At 40.0% G+C, this 25864-nt stretch overlaps 1 protein-coding gene across 1 annotated transcript in view; it reads left to right on the top strand.

The window, feature by feature from the left end:
- Positions 1 to 5993, top strand: part of LOC131253402 (uncharacterized) — a 43951-nt gene extending 37958 nt beyond the window's left edge. The window contains exons 3-4 of the mRNA XM_058254372.1: positions 4080 to 4595; positions 5579 to 5993. Of these exons, the coding sequence (XP_058110355.1) occupies positions 4080 to 4595; positions 5579 to 5677 (615 nt within the window). The 3' untranslated portion in view covers positions 5678 to 5993. The remainder of the gene's footprint in view (positions 1 to 4079; positions 4596 to 5578) is intronic.
- Positions 5994 to 25864: the final 19871 nt, after the last annotated feature.

Genomic DNA, 25864 nt, shown 5'->3' with positions numbered 1-25864 from the left:
TTTTAAAGCTCGGCTCTATTTTACCGGAATGCTGGCAGGGTTTGTAATTCTATTTTTGCTTTATACTTGTAAATTTGCAGCTTTGGCCTTTTAGAAATATAATTGTCAATGTTTAAAAATAAATAAAAAATAAAAAAAGGCAGCTCCTCAGAGAATACAGTCCTGCATAAATACAAGGACTCCCATTAGCTGCACAAAGATATGCATAGAAGTCCCACAATATGCAAAAACCTGTTGTCTACGCTTCAACCCATAGATTGCTATCTTTTAGTGTAGTTACATTTGACTCCCACCCAATAACATCCAATATAGCTCTCTTAAAAACTTCCTAGCCTGGAGCACTTTTATCACGGAATCATTCATTGTTCCTTTCTCCCCAAATTGTCCAAATTCATGCAAGCATGGATAACCTCTGTTGTTGCTTGAATCTAGATGGGCAGGGGCTACACCCGTAGGCATACGAGTATCTGCACTAATAGTATGTAAAGGACAACGAGGGCACCTGTTATGGCTGGGGACCCTCCGATGCCTAAGTCAAGCGAGTCGAGTTAAAGTAGAAATGAGACTCAAGTTAGGGTTTTGGTGCTTACCTTCCTCCATTGGCAGTATGTATATTTATAGGGTGCTTAGGCGGCTCCTGAGCTTGTGTATCTTGGTGGGATATGCTAGACTTGCGTATCCTGGTGGGATATGCTAGAAATACTGAAGGGTCCTTATTTAAATGGGGATATGTTTCCGAAAGTATCATCGAACCCACCTTGGTCAGCGTGATATTCGGCTACAATCTTGCCAAATCTTTTCTTTCTTGGTACGAGGAAGGATTCTCTCTGGACATCCTGCCTCTCAGGTCGAGGTCGACCTGATCAGCTCGGGAGGTAAGTCTTATTGTTGAGCTCTGCCCTTAAGCAGTTTAGCTCGGTGTAGGTTCTTTAAGGTCTGCTCATCTCACAGTTGATGCCTCGATAGCTTAAGGAGTTCATTCAAGTATTCTTAGTCGATACAACTTTAAAACGCTCATTCTATGATTGATTGCATGTCTTGTATAGCAGGCTAGCTTAGTTTTCTCCATAACAGTTGCCCCCCTCCCCCTTTCCGAGCTCGATGTGGACGAGCTTGAGAAGTAAGAGTCTAAATTGATCTAAAAGCACGGGAACTAGATTTCAAATAGTGAGTAGCCTGGTCTCTTTACCTCAAATTTGTTGTCTGATGATGAGGATAGGAATCGAAAAGGCAGTGCCTATCGCAGGAATAAAAAAAGATATGATGGTGATTGTGCAGTACGAGGGGACGCCCATTAATAGGCGAGCGCCATTTGGCCTCTGTGCGACTCACTAGTGGACACCTGTCGCTCAAGTCATCATGGCCTTTCCCGAGCTAACCCTGTGTCGCCATGTAGAGGGGCACATCAATCGAAGCATCTCCTCGGGCTTACGTGGCTTTAGTCAACATTAAATGCCCTGTCACAGAAACTGTACAAGTAGAGGCTTCCCCCCTTGTTATTTGTCTACCCGATTCTGCAAAGTCCTAGCCTTGCCGATTTGCTTCTCCGCTAGTCTAAGTCTTGTGCATTCCTTCTCCATCAACCCACTGCAACTGGAGATCTGTGCTTCTGGGGGAGGGAGAGCCCGACGTGGTTGGAATTGGAGATGCCCCCCGACACTCCATGGGAACTGCTGCAGCATCTACCTTTGCCCCCGCTTGGACAGACGAGGGAGGAACTTCGAGGGTGACCTTCGACTAATGGGCCCCTTCACGTGGTGACACAGGGTTAGCTCAGGTATGGCCATGATGACTAGAGCGACAGGTGTTCGCTGGTGAGTTGCACAGAGGCCGAACGACGCTCGCCTATTAATGGGCAATCACCATCATATCTTTTTTGATTCCCGCGACGGGCGCCACCTTTTCGATTCACGCCCTCATAATCAGATGACAAATTTGAGGCAAAAAGATCGGGCTACTCACTATTTGAAATCCAATTCCCACGCTTCCAGATTAGTTCAGGCTCTTATTTACCAAGCTCGTCCACGCTGAGCTCCGGGGGGGGGGGGACTGTTATGGAGAAAACCGAACTGGTCTGCTATACGAGATATGTAACCGATTATAGAAGGGGTATCTTAAAGCTGTGCCGATTAAGAATACCTGAACGAACTCCTTAAGCTATCAAGGTATCAACTATGAAATGAGCCAACATCGAAGGACCAACACCGAGCTGAACTGCTTAAGGGTAGAGCTTAACAATAGGACTTACCTCCCGAGCTGATCAGATCGACTCCGACCTGAGAGGCGGGATATCCGGAAAAAATCTCGCCTTGTACCAAAGAAGAAAAGATTTGTCAATATTCTAGCCAAAGATCACGCCAACTGAGGTGGGCTTGGTGATACTTTCGGAAACAGATCCTCATTCAAATAAGGACCCTTCAATGTATCTAGCGTATCCCACCTGGACACGCAAGTCCACCGTATCCCACTAAGATACGCAAGCTTAGGAGTCGCCTAAGCACCCTATAAATACACCTACTGCCAATGGAGGAGGGTAAGCACCAAAACCCTAACTCAAGTCCCATTTCCACTTTAATTCGACTCACCTGACTTAGGCATCGGAGGGTCTCCGGCCATAACCGGCGCCTCCGTTGTCCTTTAGATACTACTAGTGCAGATACTAGCCCCTGCCCATCCAAATTCTAGCAACAACACCAAACAATTCAAGAACCAAACCCATAACTCCCTTGCAAGAGGGCAATGAAGAAATAAATGGCCCACCGATTCCTCATTCTAAAAGCACATCATGCATGCGTTAATAATTGTCATTCGTCTCTTGTAGAATGAACAAACCATAAATATCCCGTACAGGTACTTGTCTTTAAGCCACATCATATGGGCCATGCATGAAAGTAATGAAAACAAAAAAGAATAGAAAATAATGATATAATCCTTGAACTGAGGACATGCACAACTGCACAATATACTCTAGTTTTCAATTTGAAAAGGAGGGACCCATGGCTTAGTTATTGAGATTTCAGACTGCCAATCTGTTGGCCTTCTCTTGTATTGACGATGCCCCAAAAATCTCCTAATATGACAAGCCTAAAGCATAGTTCTCAAATTTGGTGGAATTAAATTGAACACCAAAAAAAAAAAAAAAGAAAAGAAAAGAAAAAAGAAGACAACAACAAATCAGGGTATGTTGCACTCTTTTCCTACTCAGGTTAATCTACAATGTGACCTGTCACAACATGTATTCCTCTTTTTGTTTTCTTTTTCTTTTTCTTTTTCTACATGCCCATGTAGGATTAACCACCTTTCTCATGTTTTTAGGTGGATTCCATCACTTTATTAGACCACCAAAACGAAATTCTCTGAATGGCTGTTTGGATTTAGGCAAAGTTGTGTTGCAGCAACTGTACGTGTGCATGGTTTGTCGAGCCCCTTTTGCATAGGAAACAATGCACTTTTGGACAGTTAGTCATGAATATATGACTGTTAGACCATGGATTGAGTCTCTGATGGAGAGGTGGAACTACTTGTCAATGACATTTTATAGTTTTGGTGCATGTGAGGATCGCACTTGTCCATGCACATGTGTGACATGTTCCAATGTGCCATGAGTGACTGTCCAAGTTCAAGCATCCCACATGTGCCACCATCAATCTCCAAGTACTGAAGATTGGCACGTTTCAAATGTGCACATGCACATGTAGATGCATCACCAACCAATCTTTAAGTTATCCACATGTGCCACAATCTAGTCTTGTCCATGTTCCAGGGTGTTTCATAAACAAGGGATGGAACAGCTAGTTAGCAACAGCATGTCCATGATCCGTTAGCTCTTACAGCATGCCAAGGATTGCTGCTAGTTGTGACACAATTTTGCCCAAGTCCAAACAGGCCCTTACAAGGGATTGTCCACCCTGTATAAGGTTTATGTCATTATTTTCCCTCTCATGGTCAAAGTTTAGTTCTGGGCAATATGTGTATTCCATTTGCGTTAATACGCTTTTATGGATTCAAGAACTTTAAGGCTTATCCTTTTTCTCTAGCATGTAACATTGCTCAATGTAATTCTTGTGTATTTTGAACAGGAGTTCGATCTCCGCTATGCTCTCCCCTTGGGCTTCTACAATGCAGCCCTCAACTTTGGGGTCTCTACAGGCATTGTCTTGCCTTGGGGAAGAGGGTTCATGAACATGTCCTCTCCTCTGCCCGAGAGATTCTTCATAGGCGGCCACGCCTCTCCCGTGTGCTCCTTGGGTGGGCCCACAATGTTGTTGGGGTTCAAGCCTAGAGGATTGGGGCCAACCGACTCCAGAAGGTTAATCATTGATAAACTGGATAAAGACGAAGCAACTGCCTCACCTGGGAGGGATGTCATTGGGGGAGATCTTGCCGTTACTGCTTTTGCAGACCTATCTTTCAATCTGCCATTGAAGCTGTTCAGGGAATCTGGAATACACGGTCACATGTTTGTCTGTGCTGGAAATCTGGCCAAACTGACTGAGAATGAGTATCAGAATTTTTCACTTCGGAAATTTGCAGAATCATTCCGGACCTCCGCTGGTTTCGGCTTAATCGTTCCCACCAAGTTGTTTCGCATGGAGGTTTGTGTGCCATCTTACATTTCCTAGTGCATCTGGAAAGAGGTACCATATCACGCCTGATCAAAAGGAATGATTGGTTGTCCATTCCAGCATCATTGATGCATTGTCCATCTTTCAGTATCATATCATATGCAGTTCAACTGGAGGATACCACAATGATGCCTCAGCATTTCCCATATCTGGATGAATCTTAGCCAATCCGTTTTCACATACAGCGTCCACATTTTACAGGGGCCCAGTCTAACAGTAAGATTCATCCGATGGGGGAAATTTTTTGGGGCATCCCCCTTCTACCAATGGGCCGACCATATGAACAGTGTAAATCACCAAAAGGTGGGCCCTGCGTGTGCAGTTTGTTGGTTTAAACAAACTACTAGACCATACATGCATACATGGGTTTTGCTAATGACCCTGCCTTCATGGGGATGTTAGCGACATATGGGATGACCAATCATTGATTTGAACCGATTCATCCTTACAACTAGGAGCCAGCCATGGTGCAAAATCACGCCAATTAGATGATTCTAAACATCTGATCAATAGCATGGAAAATGGCAGTCAAGATTGAGCAGAGAAACAAAATAGGTCCAATCATCATCTTGAAACATCTATCTGATAGATTCACTTCAGTTTGATGATTCTAACCATGCCATCCATGGCTCGTAAACAATAGATGGTTTTTTAACAAATTGGCCCTCAAAAGGGTTAGGATCACCCGATTGGCACAATTTATGCAAATGGCTTGATCCCAATGGTACTATTGAATGAGCCATCCTGGATGATGATCGGGGTGTTCATAACGTCATTTAAAAGGTTTGGGGATGTTGCTAACGTCCCCATAAAGGTGGGCACATTAGCAAAACGTATATATATGTATATATGCAATGCATGTATGTATGTTTAGATCTCCTCACCAGACATTTATATTTCCTCATTCAGAAAAGACCCAACTCTTTACTTAACAAATTTGAATTATTTTCCAGATAAACTACTGTTACATACTGAAACAGTTTGAGCATGATCGTGGGAAGACAGGCATACAATTCAATTTCTCTTGCCCATCTATTAGTGTTTCGAGCTGATGCTTTTCTTTTTCTATGGAGAAGAGGTTTCCATAACCACCGACAGACACCAAGGTACGGTCACCATTGTTTTGTGTGGTGATAGTTCCTCCACACACAAATAAGATTGTACTTCCTTTTTTTGTATGCAAGGGCTCATTTTATATCGAGATTTTGAATTCTGGCAATGAGAATTTACCAAAGCCAACAAGTTCTTTTCTCCCTGGATTTGATGAGGTGATGGGCGTGGTTGTGTTTGATTTTGCTTCTAATGCTTTGAGGTGTGTTTTTCATCAAGTCCATCATGAAAGGAAAACGTATCCGAAATTTTCAGCCATCCAATTAAAGCATGATCACTTTGATAATTTTACTTTAAAACTGCTCTTGTTGCATCTCTTTTTGAGGTTCTACTTGGTTTTCAAATTTTTTGCTTTTTCTTTTTTTAAGCGTGAATGGGAAAATCTTTACGCATGACACCTGCGCCCGTCGATTAGGACCAGTGATTGATCAGGCCATCTTTGCGGACGATCAATGGCCCAAAGGTCACAGCAGTTGGACTGCTAATGGTTCAAGCTTGTGCATGTGTGAGCAAAAAAAGAGCAGTGGTGTCCACATTTAACCAGTTGACAGAGATTGGATCTTCTTCTTCTTCTAAGTTGTTGTTTGTGTGTGCGCGCGCGAGGTGGCATTGATTGGATGGTGTGTTTGATGAGTACAAATTCTGGGTTATGGCCCATCGATGTTGCGGACAGGACAGCTTTCTCAAATCTCTGTTTTTGCTCGTTACGACTGCCATGGCTGCACTCTCTTAGCAAGCCACCAGTTCAGTGATCCTAATCACCAAACACATTTACCACATGTTTATGGTGTGGACTGGAATTCATAGACCTCGTGTGAGAAGCGCCGCCCCATAACAGCATTCCTATCGATAGAATGGCTAAGAACGGCATGTGGTGATGTTCTGTGATGCAGAAATGCACAAACAGATTCTAATACTAATGGGCCTGCTTCTTAGATGAGTTTTGGCAGAGGTTCATGGGTTGTGGGTTGGGTTCAGACCTGAAAATGGGACCAATTAAACAGGTCTGGCTTGGGTTGAGCCCAACCCGATGACACAAATCTCTTTATATGAAGTTAATAAAATGGTAATGGAAAGCTCGTCCCTAGGCTGCTTAAGTACTAAGGGCGTGTTTGGGCAGTGGGATTAGAAGGGATTAGGTGGGATGGGATTCATCTGGTCCTGTGCCATTTCCACTCCATGTGTGGGAGAGAATGAAAAAGCTTGGAATTAGATTAGATGGAATTGCATTGGTCCCGTGCCAATTTCACTCAATGTTAGCAAGTTGTGTAGGTCCCACCATGATGTGTGTGCTGTATCCACACCGTCCACCCATTTTTCGAGATTATTTTAGAGCATGGGCCAAAAAATCAGGTAAATCTAAAGCTCAAGTGGACCCCACCATAGAAAGCAACGGGGATTGAATACTTACAGTTGAAAACTTCTTTGGGGCCACATAAGTTTTGGATCTACCTCATTTTTAAGCCCATACCATAAAATGAGGTTACAAAACAAATGAACGGTTTAGATATAACACGTGTTATTCTCAGTAATTTCAAATGATGGTGGGTATATCCATTCAATGTATATTACCAACAAAGCATGGCATTAATCTTATCCCATGGCAACAGGGGACAATCCCTGGCATGTGTAATAATTATGATTTTTTGGATCCCATCCCACCTAATCCCTTCTAATCCACCGCCCAAACAGGCCCTAAAGGGCTTGAAATTTCAGCCCACTAAAGCCCTATTTGGGATCAACAAAATGAGAATCTGAATATCCATGAACTTGTCAATTTGATGGATGCATTGGATTTGAATATGGAAAATTCCAGTACATTTTATAGCAATGAAGCCAGAAATCCATGGAGTTGGGGAGAAATTATAATAGTGGTAAGAGGATTTTTTTCAGCCTGTCTTTTTTCACAAGAGTTTCATTTTAAGGATTTGTTAAGTCTTTGGGGCCTGCTTGGTAGGTGGACTTATATGAATTAGGTGGGATGGAATTGCATTTGGTCTCGTGCAGGATTTCTAGTGGATTTTGAAATCAACTATACGTGGGCTCTACATTCATGCATGTGTTTTTATCCAAGCTCTCTATTCATATACGCCCTTTACACATGGCATTCTAGTTACATATGTATACAAGTGACCGACATCCGTTATAAATTTGGATCATTGATTACAATTCTATGGTCCACCAAATGGGGTTTTGCTTAATCCAGTGTTTCTTCCTTAGCAAGGATTGTATCTCAAATATGAGGATTGGATTGCCAAAATACCATGGTATTTCCAGACAAATATGGGATTGGATGGGTAAAATACCCTAGTATTTTCAGACATGCAATCATTGTGCAATAATAATGTTAATCCCATCTAATGCTAATGCACTTCCATACTATATAATCCCACGCACCAAACAGGCCTGGGTGCTTTCCCTTTTGGGATTTGGATTTGCCCCAAATTTCATGGATTCATGTAGGTATGGATTATGGAAATACATGGATTTAACATATTCCCAACAAAACAAGGGGAGTTGGAGAATTTTCCGAAATTCGAAAATAGTGGTCTGTTTATAGTAGTTAATCCTGAAGTAGTTGTCTTGGAATTGACAAATACATTGCCATGAGCGATAAATCCAGTTTTCTTGAAATTCACAAAACCATTGTTTGGTTGACATTCTGAACCATAAGCCATGGAGCCATATCCTAAGTGCCTGTTTGGATGTTGGCTAATTTATTCCTTAATCTGTTTTTTTCTCCGAAATGTTAGAATTAGTACTTTTAATTTCTTGGGAAATGATTAAATTTTGCTTGGTCTATATACCTAATTTTTGGGGATAACTTAGGAAAAGCCTAAAGGTGAAAGCTGGGAATCAAAATTTATTAGGAAATGTAGAACCAAGAAGCACGGACAAAACTATAAATAAAATAAAATAAAATAAAATAAAATAAAATTTTTATGTTCCAACATTTTTTATTTTTATTTTTTTCATGGAAGATAAGCGTTAGAAGGGTGTTTTACTACCAATTTTTGGAAATAATGGAATTTTTTACTGGCTTAAAATCACCAAACAAAAATCTTTAAGTTGGAAGATTTTTCTTCCAATTTTAGTGAGTTTTAACCACTAACATCACCCCATTTTAATTGTAAATGTCTTACTTGATTTAAGACATGTTGAGGGGGTGTTTGGTTCCAAGCAACTGTTGGTAAATGTTAGGATAATCATAATGATTATTTTTAATATCCATGAGTCCCACCACACCATCCATCCATTTTACCAGCTTATCTCAGGGCATAAGTCCAAAAATGAGTCAAATTGCATGTTCAAGTGGACCACACCATAGGAAACAAGGGATAATAAGTCCATTGTTAAAAACTGAAATTGGTACAAGATATAGTGATGTGTATCCGTCATCCAATGTATTTATAAGGTTAAAAAGTCATTGATGAACTAAAAACACAAATATTAACTTGAGTCAAAACTTTCGTGGCCATCAAAAAGTTTCCAACATCAGTGTTCGATTTCCATTGTAGTATGTGATGTGGACCACATACATTTTGGATTTGCTCATTTTTACGTTCATGCCCTAAAATCTGCTGATAAAAGGAATGGACAGTGTAGATCAGACATACATTAAAGTGGACCCCACAAATTTTAGCCTCTCTGATTTTTCTCCTCATCGATTTTAGTGCACAGGTGAATTGCATGAATTTGATAGGATAAATAATTATTACTCATTTCACGCTTCTTATGGGATATTTGGTGATTTTAAAAAAATTAAAAAAAAACCATAAATAAACAATTATTATTTTCCATAAGAAATACACGCAGCCACCCATACACAAGGACCTATGATTTGACTTACACTAAAACGAGGGAAAAAGTTTAAAATTTTGCAGGGCCCACCATGATATATGTGTCTAATCCAAGTAGTCCATTCATTTTAACAGCTCATTTTAGGGCATAAATTGAAAATTGAGAAAAATCCAAATAGCAATTGGACTACAACACAAGAAACACAGGGATTAAACACCCACCATTGAAAACTTCTTGTGGGTCATAGGAGTTTTGTATCAAGCTGATATTTGTGTTTTCCTTTCACCTGTGTCTGTGTGATCATATGAACGGGTTGAATCACAGATACACATCAGTATGGGACCACAGATGGCTTCACATTTCAATGATGAATGTCAATATCCCCTTGTTTGCTGCAGTGTGGTCCATTGATTTTATAATCTACCTAATTTTTTGGCACAAACTCTAAAATGATTTGATAAAATAGATAGATGGCGTGGATCAATCACATACTTCACGGTGGGATCCACAAATTTCATTTAGTAATTCTCACCCATTTCTCTAATATAAATTCTTCGGTTGTTATTTTTGTTTTTCTTTTCTTCCAAGGATGGAAATAGGTTATAATTACTTATTTACCACCATTTACATAGTAAATAGAAAAATAAACAAGCAAATAAATGTGGAGCTTGGATGCATATTAGCTACTATTAGGTTGAATAGCTACTGAAGTGATGTCACCAAGTTCTGTGAGGCCCATTATAATGTATGTTTTGTATCCACACCATCAATCCATTTGGAGAGATCATTTTAAGGAATGAGACAAGGAATGAGTCAGATGGAAAGCTTGATTGGGCCGCACCATAGAAAACAATGGGAAGAGTGACTTCCACCATTAAAAACTTCTAATGACCTCCATCTTGATATTTTCCTGTCCATTAACAATGAACGGATGTTGTAATCTCCCAATTTGTGGACATCCAATGGACGGTTAGTCCAAATTCGGTAAACAAGTTTCCATTAATAAGAGTATAGGATTGTTCAATCTATCTGATATGGGGTTATGTCCTGTCTACGGTGGGACCCACTACTCCAACAGTTCAATCCACGTCACATGTACGTATTGCTTGCCTTGGCATGATGCGGATGGACGCGGATTTCGTGCGAAAGCCTTTAGCGTGAAGTTCCCGCGCAAGGAATCTGGGTGGGGCCCACTTAGATGTTTTTGAGAAATCAAACCCGTCCATCCGTTTTTCGACCTCATTTTAAGATCTGATGCCAAAAATGAGGAGGATCCAAAACTCAAGTGGGCCATAGGAGATGAAACAGTGGGGAAAGGAATGCCTACCGTTGAAACCTTCCTAGGCTCCACCTTGTTGTTTATATGCCATCTAAACCGTTTATAAGTTCATTTTCACTCATGTAAAGTGAAAACACCTAAAAAATAGGGAACAGATTGGCTACTCCCCCTGCCACCAGCCAATGGCGGGTGGTCGGTACTCTGTGGCCCCCACTATGGTGTATGTATTTCATCCATGCTGTCAATCGATTTTTCCATATCATTTTATGATATGAGACCAAAAAAGAGGTATATAAAAATCTCAAGTGGACCACATTACAGGAAACAGTGTTGAATGAGTGTCGACCATTAAAAACCTTTTGGGGGCCATAAAAGTTTTGGATCAAGCTGATATTTGTTTTTTTCCCTTCATCTGGGCCGTATGACATAATCAACAGATTGGATGTCAAATAAACAGTATAGTGGGCCTTAGGAGGATTTTAATGGTGAATACCTAATCACTATTGTTTTCCTATGGTGTGGTCCACCTAGAATTTATATCCCTCTAAATTTTTGTAGGAAGCCCTAAAATGATTCGTAAAAATCGATGAATGGAATGGATGAAACACATACATTATGGTGGGGCCTACAAAGCACCGACCATCAGCCAAGGGGCTGATGGCGGGGGAGTAGCCAATCAATTTCCATAAAATAGACAGTTACAAAACTTATATGGCCATATAAATGTTTCAACGGCGGTAACTAAATATCCAATATTTCTTCTCGTGTGGCCCACTTGAGTTTTTGATCCTCCTCATTTTTTGATTCGCCTCTTGAAATGAGGTTCAAAAACGGACAAAAGGGATAGATTTCTCAAAAAAATCTAAATGAGCCCCACCCAAAATCCTTGGGCAGAAACTTTCCTGCGATATACACCCGGTCGTAGGAAAGTTCCTGCGGTCAGAAGCTTGGTCACTGTGATGTTTGTGTGAAATCCAACCGTCCATCTGTTTTGCCGGCTCAAGTTCATCCAAAACTAAAATGGGCCGCACTGAGGAAAAAGTGGGTAGGAAAATGCCTACGGTCAAAACCTCCGTGAGGTCCACATGATGTTTATATTCCATCCAAACCGTTCACAAGGTCTTTTAATGGTAGATGTTCAATCATCATTGTTTCCTGTCATGCAGTCCATTTAAATTTTGAATCTGCCTTATTTTTGGGTACAGGTACTAAAATGAACTATCAAAATGGATGGACAGAGTGAATTTCTTACAAACATCACTTTGAGCCCAAAATAGCTTCTGAGGGCAAAAGCTTTCCGTGAGACCCTGCGCAGGCAATCCACTTCCGTCGCCGAAAGCGGATTGCGTCGTACCCCCGCTAGTCTCCAGCTGCAAACGGGCAGGAGCTTCGAGTGGCCACTGTGATGTACGGGTTTTATCCGCACCGTCCATCCATTTTTCCGTGGTATTTTAAAAAACATAATTAAAATTTAGCCAGATTTAAGCTCAAGTAGACCACACCACAGGAAGCAGCGGTGATAATATTGCTCATCTTTGAAACTTTCCTAGGGCCTGCCGTGATGTTTATTTTCCGTCCAACCTATTCATAAAGTTACATAGAACCGAAAAAAGGGAAATAAAAAATATCAGCTAGATACAAAACTTTCGTGGTCCCCAAGAAGTTTTCAACGGTAAAAGTTTAATTCCCATTGTGTGATGTGTTAAAGCAGACATGAAAGAAGGTATAACACAAATATCAGGTCGATCGAAAACTTTCGTGGCCCTTAGAATTTTTTAATGGTGGCTGTACTCTCTCTACTGTTTTCTGTGGTGGGGTCCACTCGAGCTTTGGATCTGACTCATTGTTTGGATTATGCCCTAATATGATCTGTCCAAATGGATGGACGGTGTGGATACAAAACATACATCATGGTAGGCCCACATAACTTGGTGACGTCACTTCAGTTGCAAGGCGCGGCTTGGGTGTTCCCAAGGATCGTGCATAGATTTATGATTGTGGGCCTAGTGTGATATATGTACCTTACATCCACCCAGTTAATCTTTTGGACTGCTTATTTTAAAGCATGATTTCAAAAAGCAAGCAGATCTAAATCTCAGGTGGACCACACCACAGGAAAAAGTGCTCATTGACTACCCACCATTAAAAATTTCTTAAGGCCGGTATGTTTATTTGCCACCAACTGGTTGATAAGGTCACGGAGACCTGGACGAACGGTCCACAAATATATCAGCTTGATCTAAAGGTTTTTAATGGTCAATTAACACTGATTTTGATCCTCACTTTTTTTCATTACCTGGCCTACTAAAGTTTAAGTTTTGGATCTGTCTTATTTTTGAGCAGAGGTGTACACGAACCGAGCAAGCTTTTTTTTTTTTGTTTGGGTTAGCTTGTTAGTACACACCCATGTCATAACACACAATCCATGTTAGCCACCCCTACTAGGGATCGATACCAAGACCTCAAGTGTTGAAACGATGTATCTCCACTCAATCTGCCAGTTGGGCTATGGATGTGGGTGTCGAACTAAGCAAGCTTGATTAGCTCCTCGTCTCGACTCGAAAAAGCTCGATTTGAAGTTGAGTTCGAGCCGAGTCAAGCTGAATTTTTGAGCTCGAAAATGAGTTCGATCTAGCCCTAGGTCAACTCAACTCAGATTGAACCCAGCTCGAATCGAACTCGGATTGAACCAGTTCAGTGACTTGGTTACTTTGATATTGATGTTGCTCACCAAGTGTTTGGTGAAATGACTAAACAAATTGTGGCCGGTGGTAAGGAAAGTATTGGGAAATTCTACCCATGGTAGCTTACACAGTCAATTCATCTAGAACCTATCTTCTCCTGCACCATATTATACAACTAGTTAGGAAGGAATGAATGGATATTCAACATGTATTTGGCGATCCAAGCAATCGAGTCAGTGAATGAATCTTACAGCTCTCTACATAGAAATTAGCCATCTCTAATGCTGGCAACAACAAAACTTCTTTTTTTTTAGTTTTATTTGTTTTTTGTTTTTTGTTTTTTACACACATGCACGCACACCCCTACACACTCACGCTGTAGTGGGCTTTCACCACCTATGGATACTCGAACCCTTGACCGAGTGTTGAAACTCCAGAGAATCTACCACCCAAGCAAGAGCAATGATCCGACAACAACAAAAACTTCCTCCACCCTCTTTCTTGGTTTTTATGTTGCTCAGAAGGTGTTTGATAAAATACTTGTAAAACCATTACTGCTATTTTACAAACAGTGGGATTTTGGAGGTGCAGTGTAGGTGTTTGTGAAAATATTGCAAAGGCGAACTCAGCTTAGTCTTGGCTCGAACTAGCCCGAGCGGACCGAACTGAGCCGAGCTGGGCTCGACTTGATTCGACTCAATGTACACCTAAGGGTGTACATGAACCGAGCTAGCTTGGTTAGTTCACTCGACTCAACTAAAAAAAGCTCGATTCGACTCGGTTCGAAGCTGAGTTCAAGGATCGTGAACTAAAAAGAGCAGAAAAAACTGATGGACGGTGTGAATATATAACACATACATCAAGATGGGTCCCACAGTCAGTGAGACACCTATTGCCGTGTTACCCGGATAACACACATCCCTTTCATATGTTTTTCTAGATTATGTTAGGACACAAGCTCAAAAATAATAAGACAGATCCAAAACTTTAGTAGGCCAAGTAACAATAAAAAGTGAGGATTGAATGTTCACCGTTGAAAATAATTTTGTTTTTCTATTCATCCCAGTAGGAATGACCTTATGAACGGTTTGGATGGCATATAGACATCACAAGGAACTTCAAGGAGCTAGGTTTAAATGGTAAGCATTTTCCTACTCGCTCTTTCCTATCGTGCAGCGCACTTGAGTTTTGGATCTGTCTCGTCTCATTTTTTAAGGCTATGTCATAACATGATCCGCAATAACAGATGAACGGAGTGGATTTCTCACAAACCAAACTTCTTACCACCGGAATTTCCCTGTCCGTGCTCAACCTAATACAGTGCCGCCCTGACCTTGATGTCAGCCTTGATATATTTATTATCTATCCACGCCGTCCATCTGTTTTTTCAGCTCATTTTGGAGCTTTATTCAAAAACCGAAGGATATCCAATTCTCAGGTAGACCACACCAAAGGAAAAGGTATATGATGAAAATTGAAAACTTTTTGTGGGCCGCAAAAGTTTCTGATAAAGTTAATATTTGTTTCTTCGATACATCCAGGTCTCTTTGACATTATCAACAGGCTGGATGGAAAATAAACATTAGGATAGACCCTAGGAAGCTTTTAATGGTGGCCGTTCAATCACCACTCCTTATGGTGTGGTCCAAATGAAATTTAGATCCGTCGCATTTTTCGTCTCATCGCGTAAAATAAGCTGACAAAACGTATGTACAGCGTAGATATACAACACATACATCAATGTGGGCCCCACAGTCAGGGCTTCAACGTGTTGGGTGAGGCCAGGTCGCACCTAATCCACTCCCGTGCAATTGCTGAGTACCTGGTATCACCATCATACTCTATCAACGAAGCTTCCCAATTTATATAATATTGGGTTCAGGGATAATGTGGGCCCGGTCACGTAGGCTACTTTGGATAAAACATCAAGCAGATTTTACTCAGAAGGGGGCTCACATATGAGTGTTGATTCTAGATCACTGGAAATTACTTGTAAATTGCCCATTGTTTCCAACTTTTAGGAAAGGTAGTGTTTGAACCTTCCTGATAAAAGCCTTGAATTTTCTATCCTTACGCTTAGTATATATGTGTGGTTGCATTAAAGTTATGCTTAAAAAGGTGCGTGGAGTTTAGCATAATTTTGGACAACACTCTATTTAGCTGTAGGACCCAAGATAATAGTGGTCCGGACAAGATTGTTGAAGCATGCCCCAACATCCTAATCCTCAGGGGTCCTTACTCTTACTCCAGTGGTAGACTCTCAGGAGTTTCAACATCTGGTTGAGGGTTCGAGTACTCATAGGCGGTGAAATCCCACCATGGTGTGAGTGTGTGGTGTTGTGTGTGCGTGTAAAAAAAATTAAAATAAAAAAAATAAAAAAATCCTCAGGGGTACGACTTGGACCTAACCTACAATTCAACCTGGTCAGACTTGACTCGACCAAAATTCCAACTTAAGGGGTATGCCGAGAATCCAACCTGTATTCTTTTACACTCAATTCTATTAGATTAAAAAAGGTTTAAAAAAATAAAGATTTGAAAATTTTAGAAATTTTGATTTTTTTGCTTTTATTAGCCTAGCCTACTTAATTTAATTGTATTTAGTTTTATACCATATTGAAAAGTTGTTAAATAAAAATAAGCATTTATATTAAAATACCTCATTAATCTTTTATATAGGAAAATAAGAGTATGCCATGGGATCAACCTCGCACGCACATTCGGGGGCTATGGTCATGAGTGCTGCGCATATTGTAGTGCAGTGCGTCTTTGATTGACACTTTTATTTCTCTGTGTATGTTTTGTCCTAATCATGTACATGAAGACAGAGCCGTCTTGTACCTACTTAATAATTAATGAACCGGCATTCGCCGACATACATTTATTACGCTGCTTGCATGCACCTCGAGCTCCAACGACTATCTACTTTATATATATATATATATAAAGACATCTCTCATCCATTACAAAATCATCCAAAAATTCTCTCTTCCTCTTGTTTTCCTCTAGACTCTTTCTGCAAGTTTTGTCAACGAAGCTTCCCAATTTAGATAATATTTGGTTCATTGATAAGGTGGGCCCAGTCACGTAGGCCACTTTGGATAAAGCATTAAGCAGATTTTACTCAGCAAGGGGTGTGTTGATTCTAGATCATTGGAAATTACTTGTAAATTACCCACTCTTTCTAACTTTTAGAAAAGGTCGTGATTGAACCTTCCTGATAAAAGCCTTGAATTTTCTATGCGTATGCTTAGTGTACATGTGTGGTTGCATTAAAGTTATGCTTAAGAAGGTGCATGTAGCTTAGCATAATTTTGCACAGCACCTCATTTAGCTGTGAGACCCAAAAGAATAGTAGTCCGGACAAGATTGTTGAAGCATGGCCCCAGCATCCTAATCCTCAAGGGTGGAACTTGGGCCTAACCTACTATTTGACCTGGTCCAATCTAACCCGACCAAAATTCCAACTCAAGATGTTTGCCCAGAACCCAACATGCATTCTTTTACATTGGGTTCTATTAGATTAAAAAAGGTTTAAAGAAAAAAGATTTGAAAATTTTAAAAAGATTGGTTTTTTGACTTTATTAGTCCACTTACTTTAGTATTTAGTTTTATTCCATATTAAAAAGTTGTTAAAAAAATTAAAGATTTATATTAAAATTCCTCACTAATCCTTTGTATTGAAAAATAAGAGTATGCCATGAGAGCAACCTCACACGCGCACGGGGGCTGCGGTCGTGGGCGTGATGCAGTGTGGTGTGGTGTATCTTTGATTGGCACTTCTATTTTCTGTGCGTATATTTTGTTATACTCATGCACATGAAGACAGAGTCGTCTGCACCTACTTAATAATTAATGAGCCGACATGCGTCGATATGCATTTATTATGCCACTCGCATGTGCCTCGAGCCCCAATGACTACCTACTTTTCATTTATAAAGACATCTTCTCCCCATTGCAAAATCATTAGAAATTTCTCTCCTTTTTTTTTTTCTCCTTGCTCTTTCTGCAATTTCTATTTGAGTATATCAGTACGAGCTTTCTTGGGTTAATGTGGCTGAGATCGTGAGTGCACCTAATCAAAACTGTTCATCTTAGAGGAGAGTTGTTGTATCTCAGGGGCAGACTTGCTGGGACCTAATGCATCAGGGATTGTCTTCTTGTGGGGGCAAATTTATCTTTAAGACAACAACTGTAACATGCCTCGGCTCTCTAGATTCTTCTTTTATTTATGATTTGGTATTTTGGATTTTCTACAATATCACTGCATATTATAACAAACAATTTAAAGGCAAATTTCTCTCTAAAAAATCTTGGCACTATGATTGATTTACTAATCAATATTTTTTACGAAAAGAACTTCAGGAGATGGCAGTAAAAAATGGAGTTCTATCTCACTACACTTAAGTTGATTTATTTTATCAAAGAATATGCCCCATCCCTTGAGGCAAATGAACCAGTGACATGCCTTTTTACTAATTAAAATGAAAAAACAATGATTATATGTATAGAAATTATATTCTTAATGCTATGATGAATGAAAACTATTATATCTATTATAATCTCTCCACTGAAAAAGAATTGTGGGAGTATCTTCAAAAGAAATTCAGGACAGGATGCTGGAGCAAAGGAATATGTAGTTAGTCGTTATATATCATATCAAATGTTTGATGATAAGTTTGTAGTACTCAGGTGTATGATTTACAGAAGATTTCTTATTAAAATCATCTGAAGGTGTGCTGATTGATGAGGCTTTCCAAGCTGTTGTAATAATTGAGAAATTTTCACTATTTTGAAAATAGTATAAAAAAATTTTGAAGCATAAGAGAAATGCCATGAGCATGAATGACATCATCCTTCACATATGTATAGAAAAGGAAGCAAGAAACCATGATAAATATTCTTTAGAGTTAGAATCTGTAACTAAGGCCCACCTTGTGAGAATAATCAAAAGCATTAAGATAACCGAAGGTTTGGATCGCCAAAGAAAAAACATTCATATGGCCAAATGAACAAAAAATCAACAAGAATAAATTTTTTAAAAAAGAAAAGAATAAAGGATGTTATGTGTGTGGAAAAAAAGAGATACTTCGGTAAAGAATGTAGATTTTGCAAAAATGATAAAAGGGGAAAAGACCATACATATGTTGTCAAGGAGTTTATGGGGGTCATCACCAAAGCACTCATTGCATGTAACTCAAATGAATGGTGGATTGACTCATGAGCCACCAAGCACCTGTGTTATGACCTAGGTGCATTTTCCTCCTATGAGAGGGTAGAGGATGTTAGGGACATATTTATGAGGAATTCATCCAAGATAAATGTAGTTGGCAAGAAAAAGGTGAGCCTAAAACTTTCTTTTGGAAATGTGCTGACTCTTCTGAATATTATGCATGTACCAGACCTTTAGAAGAATCTTGTCTTGGACTCTACTCTCTGTAAGAATGGGTTTAAGTTCATTTTTGAATTCGAAAAATGTGTTATCACTAAGAATTGTACTTTTGTTGGAAAATGTTATGTAAATGATGAATTGTTCAAATTGAGTGTTATGGATGATAATAGTGTTACTTCTTCTACTTGATTGAGTCTCTTGATATATGATATACTAGACGAGGACATGTGAATTATCATTCTCTTTAAAGCATGATTTCTATGGGAATTATTTCTAAAGTTGAAAGGAAAACCAAAGTAAATGTGAAACATGTGTATGATCTAAGTATTATAGAAAACCGTTCAAATGAGTTAAAGGGAACAATAAAGTTATCGATTTGATTCACAGTGATATATGCAATATGAAAAAATATTATAACCCATGGAGAAAAGAAATATTTATAACCTTCACAGATGATACTTCAGATAGACAGATGTATATTTTATCAAGAACAAAGATGAAGCACAAGATAGATTCATAGCCTTTGTGAATGAGGTGAAAAATCAATCAGAAAAAAATGTGAATATACTTAGATTTGATCGAGGTGGAGAATATTTTTCTCATGACTTCGTATCTTATTTTAAATCAAAAGGAATTATATATGAGGTAACTACACCATATTTACCTCAGCAAAATGGAATTATTGAAAGAAAAATATAACTTTGATGAATATGGTAAATGCTATGATTTATAGTTCCGGTTTACTATAATGTCCTTGATTTTCACTATTTTAGATTTTCAAAAACTCTTGATTTTTTTAATATATAATTAACTCTTACTAACCATTAACACTTAATGTTAGTTTATACACGGGTGGTACCAGTAAAGAACTGCACAAATCCAATTAATCAACCATAGGAAGCCAACGAGTCTAGCCGATCACTTAAACACCGAGTTTAGCCACATGATTTGCTCACATAGAGCCTAAATCTAGCCGACCTATCGTTAATTAGTCATGATAATTATAACTAAATAAATACCTACTAAAATCTAAGATAACTAGTGGTCAGATCTTAATTAATAAACCAAATTAACCCCGTATCCTTTTAGCCTAAGAACCGACGGTTTATGGTGATTATAATCGAATCATTATTTTCGCTAGTTGCGAATAGGCCACATTTTGAACTTAGCTAATCCAAACCCTTATGGTTGTACACGAGAAATCTCGATACCCAATTCATTCCAGAAATGCCTTAATTATCCAAACAAGCTCTAGACCGCTCGTTAGTGGCCCACTGAACCCAAAACTATAAAATAATATCCGTCTCATTGGGCTTGACGCTCATCGCGGGTGGTAAACCAAGATAGTGCCCAAAATTACTCATGAATCCTCTAGGTTGAACTCTAGAACTTAAGTGAAAGTAGTTACTTTGTTCTTTCACAAAGTTGTGACTTTCAGACCGTCAATTCATGGCCAAAGTCGGGGTACCGATTAAAGATATTTCTCTAAACATATCCGTATAGCCGCGGCCTCGATTGACTATCGATGACCGTTGAACAGACTTTTAATCATATCTGTCGATCGGTGCATCCAAATGGCAGGCCGATCATATCTATACGTAGATCATCATTAGGGCTAACTATCCTACGGTGTATATCAATATGTATACCCCCATTGTGGGCCTTAGAGGTTAGAAAAACCCTCTCATAGGGCTAGTATAGTAAAAACCTAGCCCTTGGGGCCATTTACACCAAATCTGGCACTATATAAGGGCTTCATTTGGGCACCCCATCTCTCCATACGAATTTGCATTTTCCAAAGGAGAGAAAGAGAGAAAGAGAAAGAGAAAGAAGAAGAGAAGAAGAGTGAGAGTAGGAGTTGGGGGTTTTGGTGCTTCCTTTCATCGGTCTCCTCCAACCAAAGCCCTCGCCTCGATCATTTTCCTCTACTGAATCCACCCTACTTGTGATTGAGAGGTAAGAAACAAATCATACTTCCTAACCTAGGTTTTTCTAAAATGAATTGCATGAGTCTCATATAAGTTCTTGGTATTTATATAGGAATTTGTGATTTTTTACAAATCCCTAAGCCTAGAAGCTTAAAATCAGATATTCCTTCTTAAGGTGCAGACCATTATCTTTAGGTTATCATTTATCGACCCTTGAGGGTCTCAATTAATGATTAGATGCTTGTAGATGAATTTGTACATGCTAATATCTAAATATTTTGATTTGTCTGCAATATATGCTATTTGTTCGATATGGATGCTCACATGTTTGATGAAATGCTTGAATGGTGGAATGTATTGCTTTTTTGATGTTCATGTGCTTGATTTAATACTTAAGTAATTGTATTACTTTATGCATGCTCACATGTTTAATTTAATGCCTTAGTAAACGTAGTATCCTACGTATGCTTACATGTTCGATGAAATGCCTAAGTGGTTGTATAGTAGAACTTATGCTATAATCGTGTGATGTAGTGTTTAGTCTATAGTGATACTTAAGATTGCTTACAATATTGGGTCAGTCAGTAAATCGCTCAAACTAAGGGGTGACCCTAGTTAAGCCGGCCACCATAGGCTTGTTTGATCGACCTTGATGAACACGGACGACCGACAGTACCTGGACATTTGAGGTTGTTATTCTTTTCTGCTTTGTGGGATTGTTTAGTGTTATCTTTATTTATATTTGTTATTTCTGCATTTAATTTTTTAATTTGGCATAGTCCTAATCACCCCCCCTCTAGGACTCTTAGCTTGGACTTTTCAACGTTGTGTATGAATCCCTAGTGTAAGGCTATGGGCCCACTTCATGTTAGGCTCTATGTGGGTCACTCCTTGGGAGCAATGTTAGTTAAATGTTCACATTGATAGGCAATGATGGTTAAATGTCCTCATTATGACCTTCCCTTAGGCCTTGTTAGGCCCATTCTCATCATTCTCTAAGTGGGTTGACCTTAGTCATTCGGCCCCATTTGCATAATCCATCTATTCTCATTAGGCTATCCCAAGATGTTGGGCCCCATGGTTGTTAGTAGGATTATTTCTTTTATTTGGAGTCCATCTAGGACTCATTTGGGCCCCCTAAGGCATCTAGCGGGCCATGCAATAGTATGGTGAAGGAAACCTTTTCGGATCATTAGGTTTGTGGGTAGGCCGCTTAAGCCCAATCTTGATATAAGGGGGAGTACATCATCATCATATAATATGCATAGTATATCTCCACGATCCATGCCCATACGCATCATATGTATGCTAGATGTGAGGAGTGATTGATCATAAGACATGTTATTGGGCAGATTATTATGGTACTCCATGATAGGGGGAGTTACCCACATGAGCGCGTGGTATGCGCAGGATTATTGTATGACTAGATAGTGTGATTCATGCATCTCGTATTGTGTGACATGACTACTGTATGCCCTAGTGACAACAGGGCTATAGCCTCCACAAGCGTATTATGGTTGACAGAATTGGACACTGAAAATATTGTTCTACATGGGGTGCCATAAATGTCCCTAGGTGAAATTTTCTAAACCCTTATGGTACCAGGAGGTTGCTTCAATGTCTAGACCAAGTGGATGCATGAGCGCTGAGTGCCAATTACTAGGCTGAGTATGACCAACTCTTGAATGGGTCTGCTATCGACGTGTTGGATAGGTATTGGCAAGCTATTGGCCAGGCGGGTAATGAGGTTTTTTACGCTCACTTGGACTGCACGCTTGGGAAAGGTGCAGTGTCATTTGAAGTGTACTAAACCCCGGTGATTATCTAGAGTGAGAATTGTATTGATATTTGATGCTCCAGTGATGAGTTGTATTGATATGTGGACTCAGATGAGGATTGATATGTTTGAGTTGCATCTCGCATCGCATGGCCTTGGTATGACCGACATCATTCATGCCTTGCATCGCATAGCCTTGGTACGACCAATAGTATTCATGGATTCATCAGCATATCACGTATTACTCTGATATTGCATAATTGTATTACTACATTACACACACACACTTTCACTACCCTCTAAGCTTTCTGTAAGCTTATGCACGACCGTTGCATGCAGGTGACATTGGATCTTAGCAGCGCTGAGGCAGGAGCGCATAACAGATCATCTTGGAGCTTTTGTATATCTTTAAATTTTCCTTTCCGCATTGTACTTATAAGTTTTTTATCATAGTGAAAATGTGATGGAGTTGTCGGTTGTTGTTTGTGGGTTATGACTATGGTTATGCTTATTACGAATGAAATTCATGTTGAAAATCCTCCTCTTAAGATCTCAGGATCGGAACCTGGCGTATGGGCACTGGGAGCCGAAAGCGGGGTACTATGGAGGCTGTCAGCGCTGCATTCGGCGATCGAGAATTTTGTGAGCCCGATTTCTGAGTTTGGGGCATGACACTTGATCTAAAACTTTTAGAGCCCATAAGAAGTTTTAATAGTCAATCACCACTCTTTTCGGTGGTATGGTCCACCTGAGATTTGGATCATTCCTAAAATGAGCCGTCAAAACAGATAGATGGAGTGGATGTAAGCCACATACATGATGTTAGGGCCCACTATCAAGGATCTACCCACCTTGGTGGATATGGAAGTTGTGCCCCCGGCACCCCTGTCAGATGCTAACACCTAGCGCACAAGCACGTTGCCCATGCTCCCCATCCTTCCTTAATGGGATTAGATAAAGTGTTACCTGGTAACAAACTGCATGGTTGTTTTCGTAACCATTGGACCACCTTGATGTATGTGTTGTATATCCAAGACGTTCATAAAATTTTTTAGCTCATTTTAGGACATGACTCCAAAAATAAAGTAAAAGCAAATTTCAGGTGGACCATACCACAGGAAACAATGTTCATTGAATGACCACCACTAATGCTTCCTAGGGCCTACTATAATGTTTATTTTCCATCCATCTTGTTGATAAGGTCATATAGACATGGATTAAGGAAAATCACAAATATCAACTTGATCTATAAATTTTATGGCCCATGATATATTTTTTTTATGGTCAGTGACCACTGTTTCCCATGGCGTGGTCAACCCAAAATTTGGATCTACTTTATTTTTTTTATCGTGCCCTAAAATTAGCTTGAAAAACTGTTGGATGGCATCAATATACAACACATACATCAACATAAAGATAGGTCATTATGTAAGGGAAACGCCTGTATCGGGTGACACCTTATCCGTTCCCTCGTCGTTGTTGAATGCCCTTTCTCAAAGGGGATTTTTACCATAATAGCCCTATGGAATGACGTCATCCCAAAATAGCCATATTTCTATCGAGGAGATACTTTTTGGGCCTCAATATGAGATTTTGGATTTTTTCGGATGAAATTGCCCTTCTGCAGTATCTGTTGCATTATATGACCTGGCTTACAATGGAAATGTCGAAAAATAGATGGTGAGACCCATGAAAACAATGATTAGGTTCATCCCTTAGCTGATATGATCCGTTCGTTTGATCCGAGCATGCTTGGACGTTGGAGGGCATTGATTTCATCTTCACCTGAGGGCTTTATGACCCCTAATAGAGATAACGATAGCCTTTTTCTGTTGGTCTATTTCTTCTAGTGTGATACATCCCAGATGCCTTCTTCCCCGATTCTTGGGACCGTGCCCTAAAATTATGTCTTAAGGTAACGGTCAGATGAAATTTCAATGGAGATGCTCGGTGGGCCCCACAATATCATTCTATAAGCATATATGTGGGGCTTAACTCATGTTCTAACCCATTTCAGGGTTTTTGGAGCTTTATTTTTTGGAGAGGGGTCACCACCACCATCGAATCTCAAGGGAGAGGGGATTACCACCACCACCAAATCGAGAGAGAGGGGACCACCACCACCACCGAATTGAGAGGGGGGAATTCCACCATTGAATAAGGCAGTTAAAATTGTTGCTCACACCTCCATGGGACCCATTTAGACATTCCTTTGGCAAAATTTTGAAGTTTTGGCGACATATTGAAGCTTTTCTTTATTCTAACGACTGATATGATGAGTAGATGTAAGAATATGCAGGGGGATTCATAGTGCCCATGAGGGATCCACCCCCAGGTAGATCCCAAGTGCATATGGAAGTGGAAGTGCACATGGATGTGCATGTGCATGTGAAAGTAAAATTGGATGTGTATGTGGGTGTGGAGGGGATTTGAGGGGGGTGGATCCCCTTATGCAGTGTGGATCTTGCTTGAGTATTGTGAATCGCACCTGATAATAGGTGCAATCCACAATGCTCAAGGGAGATCCACCCCACCAAGTAAGATCCACACTGCCCAGGGGGAATCTACATCCACCCTCACATCTTCATCCACATCCACATCTTCAATTAAATATTCATTTTCACCTCCATAACCATATTCTCATCGACATCCACACTCACATGTTCATTGTCAATTCACATCTACATCCATATTAACATTTTCATCCATTTATATTTAACATTCACATTTGCATATGCATGTGGAAGTGCAATTGCATGTAGAAGTGTAAGTGCACATGTATGTGCATGTTCATGTGGAAGTGAATTTGGATATGAATGTGGGTGTGGATGGGGTCTGGGGGGTGATCTCCCTTGGCAGTGTGGATCTTACCTGCTTAGGGGGATCCGCACCCACATTAGAATCTTCATACACATCTACATCCACATTCACATCCACATTCATATTTTCATTCACATCCATATCTCCAATTCAACATCATATTCACTTCCACATTTGCATTCACATCCACAACCACACCCACTGTAAGGCTCATAACCTTGTGAGATTGACTGTATGCTTCAACTTCAGCACCGGCATGTTCTTGACGAGCCAGATCGATGAGTTTTAATCGTAACCTTATTTCAGTACCACAACACCCGGAGACTTGTACCCTAGCGACCGCGCGGGTACTATGATTCCAATGCCACGCGACACGCCCCATTTCAACCCTTAGATTGAAATTTGTAGTTTTGACACAATCCAAGGTGGGGCTGTGTAACACGGGCCC

This window comes from Magnolia sinica, chromosome 8 (genome assembly GCF_029962835.1).
Source record: "Magnolia sinica isolate HGM2019 chromosome 8, MsV1, whole genome shotgun sequence".
NCBI lineage: Eukaryota > Viridiplantae > Streptophyta > Magnoliopsida > Magnoliales > Magnoliaceae > Magnolia > Magnolia sinica.
Note: the sequence above shows the minus strand (reverse complement) of the source record. Positions and strands in the feature narration are given on the sequence as shown.